At 29.8% G+C, this 10,594-nt stretch overlaps 2 protein-coding genes across 2 annotated transcripts in view; one reads left to right on the top strand and one right to left on the bottom strand.

Moving 5' to 3' along the window:
• Tif-IA (RNA polymerase I-specific transcription initiation factor RRN3 homolog Tif-IA) overlaps positions 1-4,143 on the top strand; it is a gene marked incomplete in the record, with an annotated part of 18,861 nt that extends 14,718 nt beyond the window's left edge. The window contains 2 exon segments of the mRNA XM_067051573.1: positions 1,643-1,904; positions 3,567-4,143. Of these exon segments, the coding sequence (XP_066907674.1) occupies positions 1,643-1,904; positions 3,567-3,750 (446 nt within the window).
• Positions 4,144-7,339: 3,196 nt separating this feature from the next.
• LOC106688365 (putative uncharacterized protein DDB_G0282133) lies at positions 7,340-10,511 on the bottom strand. The gene has a single exon (XM_014432787.2). The coding sequence runs from the start codon at positions 10,509-10,511 to the stop codon at positions 7,485-7,487; it is 3,027 nt and encodes a 1,008-aa protein (XP_014288273.1). The 3' UTR covers positions 7,340-7,484.
• Between the last annotated feature and the right edge of the window lie 83 nt (positions 10,512-10,594).

Genomic DNA, 10,594 nt, shown 5'->3' with positions numbered 1-10,594 from the left:
GCAGAATAGCCTGTATGGAGTTTTTTTAAATGGTTGAATGATATGTCTCATAGTAATTTAAGATTGTCCCTGAAGATGGCCGAATTGGCCGAAACGTTGGACGTGTGAATGAAATAAATGTTTTGAGACTATAATTTTGGATAGTGTTTTTGAATTATTTAGTAAACAATTGCCAGTCTCAAGAAAGAAATTTAAAGATTATAAATTTAATATCTTTCTTTAGTTTTTATTAACTATGGGATAGTTAGTTTTGGCAGTTAAGGGAATAAGAGAAACTTCTTGTAAGAAATTTTAATCTTAACAGAAAATACGACTTCATCCTTTCGGTGAGATAATGTTTGGAGTTATCTTATTCCTACAATTTATTTTATTATTTTTTAAATCATATTTATTGTTATTAATTATAACTTTTATTACCAATTTTCAATGTTAACTTCATTATATGTAATAATAATTAGACATATTTTGTAAACACCGCAATCTAACATTCTATCAATATAAAAGTGGCAGTAACAATAAAGTTGTTTCCAAAAGCCTCTAACGAGTAACAAAAATGGATCACAATAAAAATTGATTACATAGAACAGGTGTTTTATATTTTTTAGGTTAACTGAGGGTTAACCAATGTGTATAAAAAATAATTAACTTTAATACACTTATTTAAACCACTAACAATTATTAACACATTTTAATCTAAATAAAACAAAAATGTAAAATGTGTATAAAGAAACTGTCCCAGTGACTAACTTCCCGTGGCACGATCTAGCGGTACTTTAGAGCTAATAATGACGGCTTTATATTCATTATTTATAGAACTGAAAGCCTCTCCCTTTAAAAGGTGTAAGTCTGGTATATTAATATAAAGAATAATCACTTCTTCATCGATGACATTTTTAACATTAAATTAAAATAATAATTTGTCTTACTAGATATAATTAAATAGAATATTTTCTATAATTTGATTAAACACTTAACTAATATTATGTTCACCTCATTTGTCCCATATAATATAATTTTTGCATGCCCTTATCATTTCTCTGTTTTATTTTACTGTACTGTAGTAGCTAAATTGGCCCAAATGTTAAAATAATGAAGTTAAGGAAAGGAATTCTTAAAAGGGTTGTTGTGACCCTTAAAAGGGTAAAAATAAAAAAAAAAAGTAATACTAATAAGTAATATAATCCTTTCAATTGTTTTTAAGCGAAAACTGGATGGATGGATTTTAAGCGAAACAACTAATGTTTTTTTAAATTTAATTTATTGTTTTATTATTGCTTATTTGTAAAATTGTTGCTAGTCGGAACTCTCAATTCTCAAAATTGATAAAAACCATGTCGTAGGTATTGTATTATTTTATATTATGTTATATTTTTGTTAAGTACCTTGTTTAATGCTGAAGAATCCTTATTAATACTTCATGATATAGCTGAAAATTGCACTGCCTTAGTGATATAAGTTGAAAATTGCACTGCCTTAATGATATAAGCTGAAAATTACACTGCCTTAGTGATATAAGCTGATAATTGCACTGTCAGTCATTTATGTGGCCTGAATTGGTAGCATCTGTACAAAGAATAAATGTAACTTGGTCCATCCTGTACTTTTTAAGGATATTGTTTATTAAATTTAATTTTTATTTCAGGTTTGCTGCACCTTCAAAATCTCGGCCTGTCAAAAATAGTTACTTGTCGACTGAATCCTCTTCGATATTGCCTCCCTGTTGTTGTTTCGAATTTTGCTTCGATCGCGAGGTCTTATCAGTTGGCATATTGTTATACTATAATTGAAAGGAATTCTAGAAATGTATTGCCTGTCGAGTACAGGGACACAACAGGCTGTATAAGTCCATTCTCACCAGTCCATTTTGATTCATTTTTTCCGTTCGATCCTTATCATTTGAAAAAGTAAGTATTTTTATGCAATTATTATTATATTTGTTTATTAATTATATATATACAAAATTATTATTGTTGTGTATTTTTATATTCTTTATTTCACCGGGAAATATTAACTCTTTAAATTTTATTCTTTTACTTAATAATTTATAAATTAAAATTTAAAGTTTCAAACTTGGTTACTTATTTCCAAAATGTTCCTTTCTTGTTTTGAGACCAGGCAAGGAAGTCTGAAATGTTATCATTAATGAATGTCATATAATCATTAATGAGATTTGAAATAGATAGCAACTCTTTGAAAAAGAAATAAAAAAAGTTTAAAATAGAGACAAAAAAAGTTGTTTAACCCTTTGCACTCGGTTGTACCCCCCCCCCCCTCCCCTTATTAGCTATTACAGAGAATGAACTTATTCCACCGCAAATTTTTAAGAAATCTTTGTTTTCTTGTAATTTTCTATTGAAATGACACAAAAAACCATCAAAATATGATAAAAGTATCAACATGCATGGTAAATACATCAACAGGTTTTATGTCAAAAGAGAATGTGTGAAGTGTAATCATGACAGACTATACGCTTCATTTATCCGTTGAGCAATATGTAGAATTAGTGGAACAAAGGTACGTAAGTACGGTAAAATGATATAGGCAAAGGATAAGATAATAAAGAAATCTGAAAACTGATAAAAGAAATTTAAAAGGAAATCACATCGTATTAAAACGTGGAATAGTAAAGATCTCTACAGTTATAAGATAATGTTGTGATCTTGTAATCAAATCAATCTGCTATGCATATTGAAAATTGCTTCAGAATTTATCATACTATTGAAAATCATAAGAAATATATATATTTTTTTGTAAATATGCGTTCTTTTTGTCTACAAATACATATAAACCAAATTTCATTACAATGCCTTACTCGGTTCTAAAGTTGCACTGTATAATGTCATGATTCTAGGGTGTACATTTTCACAAAAAAAGTGGCATTGAGTTGCTGGTAGGTAACGTCGGAACATTGCCGAGTGCAAAGGGTTAAAAAGATTTTTTTTAACAATAAATTAATGACTTGTGAAGCTGCCATTCTGTAGATTGAATTATCTACTGTTTTTATTGTTGTTTAAAGACGTAAGACTTTTTGGTCATCAATGCCTAGGGGATCTACTACCGCTTCTAGTTCTACCAGGACCTACTGTTTTTTTTTTTTTGTTTTTTTTCATTTAATGGCCCGATTGCACTCTTTTTCATATTGGCGCTCAATAATTAAATAAAAGAATATTATTTTAAAAGCACTGAAATTGTTATATTCAGTTTGTCCAAACAGTTTTCTTTTCATTGTTATCCATCAGAACTTGTAATACTAATCCATGTAATGCATATCTTAAGGGGTTTTATCATAAGTTAATTATCATCTTTTTTAATGTCATTACTTAAAAATTATTATGGTAGCATCTCATATAGATATGCTAAATATTTATTGGAAATTTTAATTTGTAACACTTACTTGACAGAAAATTTTTTTTTATTTTGAAATAAACTGAAAAGATGTTTAGTATACAATTTTAATTTGTTAGTGAAAATTTTTACTTTTCAGAAGTGGATATATTAACTTCTGATAAGAAATATATAAAAAAAAAAAATGAATTGTTTTAATAAAAAAATCGTATCACTTTTAGGTCTAAAGTATATATTGACCCAATTTATCGTGAGTACTGCGGACCTCCTGAAACAAAAGTAGCTGCAAATTCATCATCATCTAAAGAAGAAGACGACGACGACTTTTTGGATACAACCATAGAACATCAGTCTGCACGCGATGTATTCTCATATGGCACTTCACCTGGGTTTCTTCACGTTTAAAATATCTTTCAAACTGAAGTGTACATAATCATGTATAGTTCCGTTCTAATTTTTTTTTTTGTTTTAATGAAAATATTAATTATGGAGGCCAATATTATAAATTAAAAAAAAGAGAAGTTAAACTGGCATTATGACTGATTCCTATGCCGGTATAATAATGTGTTATGTTTGTATTTATATGTAATGTATGTAAAAAGGCTGTGTTTTATTTTAAATATATTTTGTTTTATTTATTTTTTGTAATAAAGCTCGCAAAAAATATTTTACTTATACTGTCGTTATAATTAAATTCAAACATGAACATTACATTTATGAAATGTTTTTCTTGTTATTTTTAATAAGAAAAGAGTATTCTGTAGTTGAGAAATTAATAAATCTCTTCTACACCGATAATTTGTTGTATTTATTATTCCTTTTATGTTCTTGACATTTTATGTTTGCATAGTATTTTGATAATGTTGGATTGAATTGGGTTTAATTTAACATATATATCTATCGTCTTTGTTGATATTTATTTGCTTAAAAATTGTTTATTGTACAGTGCATAAGTATGTTTAAATTGTAATCGATAAATGACATTTCAAGGCTAGAAGTTGGCTGACATTGTGTTAAAAGCCTCTAAGTTTCCTAAATTAGTGTAGGAATATATTTTATTTTGGGTGGAATGTACAAGGCAACTCTTCAGTTATAATTTTGTGTTAAGACAGGAAACAAATATTTCTTTCATATTCTACTGGTGCATAGTGTGGGTATGTAGATTATTTATCCATGAAGAGTTGTAAAATCTTCTTAAAACTTTACAATGTTAAAGTATTTGTTAATTACAATTTTTTATTTTCAAACAGGAGTCACTTACCATAACTTTATACCAACATTATTCTCTTAAGAAAATCATCTATTTTCTGAAGATTCAATAATTTATAAAAGCCGGATATGAGAAAAATAAAAATTTCATTTACTACATTTTATGAATAAATGCCTCAAATGGTAAAATACAATGTCATAGATAGAGTGAATTCAAACCATAAAATATTTCATAGGAAGAGGATACTTAAGTTAGTTAAATCATGTAACATTGAAAACTGGTGTGAAACCCACCTTAGGGTAGCTTTAGTTATCTCACTTTTAATACAGACACTTATACATGGGCGAACCCAGTGGGGGGGGGACAGCTGCCCCTCTCTGTAAGTGAAAAAATTATTAATTTTATAAAAAAAAATTTTTTCAAGCAAATTTTAATTGTTATAACCAATAAAGCACTATGACAATTATTTATAATTTTGATTTAATTTCCCTTTTCCGTATTGCAATGTCAGAACCTGATTGACTAAGGCTTGCCTCCCCCCCCCCCTAATTTACTATGGCATGTCCTCCCTAGTTTTGATCCTGGGTGTGGCCTTGCTTTTATAGCGAATATATTGGTTAATGAATAATATGTCAAATCTCTAAAGAGGAGATCATAACACCAAATTAGAATGGAATCCTAATCACATTTGAAAAATTTACTTAAAATGGGAAGAATATTAGAAGTTACATTTTATAACAGTGTGAAACTCTCCCATATTTTTTTTCATACCCTTCATTAAAAATAAAAATTACTTTATACATTTATTTATACATGAAATGTATACTTTTACTGAGTCTTCTCCCTTTCATTGCCTTGTGGCATTATAAGGTGTTGATATCAGTCCAGCTAAGCCATGGAATGTGAAGGAACCCTTCCGCTGGTTGCTAAAACCCGTTTTATTTATTTTTTTTTCGTACCATTCATTAAGAGTAATAACAGTATTAGTTCATACATAAATAATACAAGAAATGTATCATGTATACATTAGTGCGTCTTCTCCCTTTGATTGCCTTGTGGCACTGCTGAAAGAAAAATTTTTTATTTTAAAAGATTGATTATAACTTAAACTAAAAATATTCAAAATATGTTGTAATTAATAAATTGAATAGTTGATAAACATTTATTTCAAAATATCAATGATGAAGAAGCGCAGTAACATTCCTATTAGTTTATTTAATTTAAAAATTTTGTTTGATTTTACTAATTATATTTCTTATAAAATGGTACTTCCGAAATTGTGTCCATATTAATTCAAAACCTAATCAAGAGCTGAAAATACTCTTGCAACCCTGATCTGGCAATCATATAAAAGATATTAATTTTTTTCTTTGAAACATTGTTAATAAACTACAACAAAATGAAAGTCCAGCTGAAACTTATATGTAAAACACTTTTAAATAAAAGTTAAAAAAAAAGGTTTTGGTGAAACTGATGTGGTTAGTGAATGTCTGTTTCGGTCTCTGGTTCTACCAAGTAGGAAAATGTAGGCATAAGAAGAAATGCAATCTTTAGTGGGTTTTTTAAGTGAAACTTATTTACCGATTTTCTACAACTTATGAAAAATTATATGGGAGTAAATTGGTTGTTTCATGAGGCGAGACGAGATGAAATGAAAGTGGTAGAAAGAAGGAAGAGAACAATACCGGTCTGTTCTAACAAATTTATATACTGTAACAGGAGAGTAAGGGGATTACAATAACTTAGCAATCCGCCCTTATCCGTTAGCTCCTGTAATCTGAGAAATAGCTGTTCTATTCTAATTAACTGCCTAATATTTTCTGGCTTAAGCTATAAAGGGGAACACATCATTAATTAATTTTTAATACATAATTTTACTTTTAGAAGTTTCACTTCTGTAAGCCATTCCCAAGACTGCAAAAAGTTTTTTTATTATAACGATTAGATACATCCAGATTCATTATCATGTTTAACTGCCAGATTTTTCCCCAAGTAAGATTACCCACTTTATAGAGACTGATCGGACCCTGGAGGGCTAACAAACCCACATGGTTGACTTATGGTTTAATAACAGAATAAATAATTATTTGCATGAACCAGATTTCAACCTGGGTTCTTGGAGTTAGTTAGTAGATCTGTGCCTTACTCATTCAGCTACTCTGATCCCCATTTTTTTTGTTTTAAATATTCAAAATGGTTTTGAATGTACTCATATAAATTTTACATGTTCCAATTAATGGATTTAATTGACAATCAATTGTTTTTTACACACCTATTTACAAATGATTAAACTTACTTCCTCCTAGAAGATAGCAATCCTCTCTTTAATAAACAATAAGATCTATTAGTTTCCTTTTTAGAGCATTAATAGTTGAAGGGGTAATTGGATTAAGGGGCTATGTAACATTTTTTGAATCTTCAATGTGAATGGAGAGGGTAGAGGCCTACCTAGCTAGTGCGAGGTACTCTAACCTCAAAATCCAATTAATAACTGCGATAGGTAGGTGTAGGAGGGGCTATGTACACTTCAAAACATAACAAGCCCCAACAAAAAACAATTGAACGTTGTTTTCTTAAAATTTATCATTTAACATTACCCCTTCAGTTAATATATTATTATTTCTTGTATAAAAATATAAGATAAATAAAAAAATTATAGACCATGGGTGATTTTTCAATGGCCTAAAAATATTTATAAAAATAAAAAACATTGTATTAATACCAATGAAACAAAATATAAAGTTTATATATAACAATTTTTATTAAGAATAACTGTATAAAATTTGATTCATAAATTTAACAGCAAATATTTTACAAAAATAACAAATGTACAAACATTTTTAATATAAGCAAGTATATGCAATTAAAAAATTACAAATGTCATATAAAAATATTTACATTGCAACTATCAGCAATAAAATTAAGCTCATTATGTATTTACAGTAACTAAACCACCGCAAAGACGGCAGGAAGTTTCAGTTAAACTCAACTTCATCTTTCCAAGTTCGTAACTGCAGTAAGAACACTTATAACGATATTTCCACTTCAATTCATAACTGTGTGTCGTTTTTACTTTTGGAACTTCTGGAAATTTTATCCAAATTTTGTTAACCCACTTCTTGAATAATGGTCCATGCCCTCCAGCCTGCTCATCGATCAACCAATTAGCAGCATGGCAAAGCTCGTGAAGTAATACATCTCTTACTTTAGATGCATCATCAACAACAGTCTTGGAAAGTTTTATAGTGGATTGTCGTATTTTGCCATTTTTCGTTATTTTTGAGGAAGATTTTGTTATTCCTGAAGTTGTAGTTAGATGGCCAGACCACTTTATTTCCAATGGTGGAAGCTTTTCATTGAATATTTCCTTATTGTATAATTTAAACAATAGATCAACAAGCTCATTTCTGTGTTTTGAAAAAGATTGTCCCCTATATTTAACAGCTTCTGGATGGCACATTTCATCAGGGACTTCTGGTGTCAAAGATAGTAGAAATGATGTATGGTCTGGGCAACTTGAATGAGTTGGTAAGGTAATTTTAGCAAGCCGCGCACGTCTCTTTTCTGAATTCTTTAAAAATGAAGAATCTAAGGATTTAGTTGAAGCAGGAATATTCTTTTTAAGATACGATTCTAAATCAAACCAAGGTTCATTTTCCTCATCATCTCCTTCCTCATCGCTAGTGGTTGTGTGCACACTGATTACATCAGAAGAATCTTTCGAAACACCTTGAATTTCTTCACTGTCAGAAAAAGAAGAGTCACTGCGAGTCCTATACATATATTTGTCATATTCATCATCGGATTGTGTCAAATCAACTAGAACTTTTGTTCTAGGTGAAATATTAATTACTTCTTCTGGTTGGTCATTTGCTGTTTTTGAGGGGTTTGGTTCATTGTTAGATATTTCATTAACATCAATTATGTTAGGATTGGGTTTTTCTGAAAGAAAATACGACTCTTTTGATGACGACTCATCAGAAGAAAAATTTAGTATGTTTTTCTTAGACTTTCTTTTAATGTTTATAATAGAATCTGAGCTGTCTTCAAGTTCATTAGGATGTGAATTAGAAGAATCAAAAACTTCATCAATCTGAGATTCATCTATGGAGCCGACTATCTCTTCTTTATTAGAAGTATTTATTGGAATATCATAATCTTTCTTAGAAGTGTTACCGATGGATAAACCACTAAAATTTAGTTGGTTTACATCATCTGCTTTTCCCTGTGAAATATCTAAATTATTAACAGAACTTGATTTGTCATGTGAAACTGAACCAGTACTTTTACTAAAATCCCTACCTTTACTAAAAGAAAGATCTGTGCTCTGAACTGACAAATTATGAAATACTGCAGGTTCTGATTCCACATCTTTACTATTTTCACTGGATTTATCATTTGAATTATTTAGATTTTGAAGAGAACACATAGAAGAGTTGCTTATATTATGTACTTCTGAACATATTTGATCAAGAAGACCTGTATTTTTACTAATAAATCGGCTATTGTCTTTTGAACTTATAGAATAATCTTTACAATACGTTAATGGTTTAGCATCATCATCAAGTGAATTATTTAAAGGGTTTCGAAAATACAACCTTCTTCTAGGCGTATATGGTTCATTATTATGATGAGTATCTTCAGAGTCATTAGCGGTATCTTTAGCCTCACTATCATCAGAGGAAATATTCAAACAATTTTTTTTCTTTTTCTTCTTGAACATCCTTATTTTGGTGAAGCTGTCGTCACTTTCTACAATTTTTGAAAGGTTACCATTACAGATTTCATTTGAATTTGCATCACTATCATCTGTTGAAAAAACATTACCATTTTCTGATTTGTAATTACATGAACTTTTGTTAAAACTCAATGAATGGTTACTCTTCTTTGAAATAATTCTTCCAGAGTCCTCATGGAAACTTCTGTCTAAGTGTTTGCTAAGTTTGTAATTAGTTGTAAAACTGGAAGACTTATTTGGGCTATTCTGGCAATTATCATCATTAACTTCATTAGAGAGTTTATGGTTTTCAAGCATGTGGCATACTCCATCCTGATTCGTAGAACATTCACTTCTTTTGTTTCCAAATGAATCAAATAACCAGGGGCAATAATTTTCTGAGGTGTTACTCTCTTCAATTCTGTCACTATCATTTAAATTTCCAGTCCCTAAACCATTCAAGGTTTCTGATTCCTTCACATCATTTGTTTTAGCATGACCAATATTAATGTCAACTGATGATGGAACACAAACATTCACACTTAGAGGTTTAGAACCATTTTGGTCTTCTAAAATATTTGATTTTGGAGGAACTACCTCATGCCTGTTATGAGGGCCATTCTGATTTGGCTTTGGAGAACAGTTGAGAGACACATTGTTTAGCCATTGTTGGATGGTACGCTTTTTTACAGAACTACAGAGGGGAGTTTTGAAAAACTGAATAGAACTTTGGTGATTGTCACCTTTTAGGCTGTCATCTAAGATACTACTAGACTCTGAATGTTCACTTTCTGAAACAAATGAAATTCCTGCAACATTCACCTTACTTAAATGATGAATCCTAGGAGTCACATAAGCATCAGGTGAATTTGACTGATTTACTTCAAGCAAACTTGTAGAACCACTTTTGTCAATCTTGCAAACTGGTGATATTGGTTTAAAAAACTTGGAAGAATCAGTATTAGACTCATTTTGCAAACTATCACTATTCTTGCTGTTACAATGGGAACTGTCATAAGAAAAGCTCAAAGCTCTTCGGGGTTTTCTTACTGGTGTAAAATAAGACTCATCAGAAGTTTCACTAGATTTTTCATTTGAAAAATTAACATCACTCTTAAAACTGTTATTTATTTCACATTCTAACTGAGGAGATTCTTGGAACAAATCTCCAGAACACTGGGACACGTCGATGTTTGTAACATTGTTTTCACAAAGCCCACCGGTTCGAAATGAATTCATTGAGCGAACTGAGTACTTCACATTTAAAAGATGAATAACGCCTAAAAATTAACATTAACCAACAATAAACAAAATTGCCCGTG

Source organism: Halyomorpha halys, unplaced genomic scaffold, assembly GCF_000696795.3.
Source record: "Halyomorpha halys isolate HHAL.00 unplaced genomic scaffold, Hhal_1.1 Scaffold42.1, whole genome shotgun sequence".
Classification (NCBI taxonomy): Eukaryota; Metazoa; Arthropoda; class Insecta; order Hemiptera; family Pentatomidae; genus Halyomorpha; species Halyomorpha halys.
This window is presented reverse-complemented; position numbering and strand designations above follow the sequence as displayed.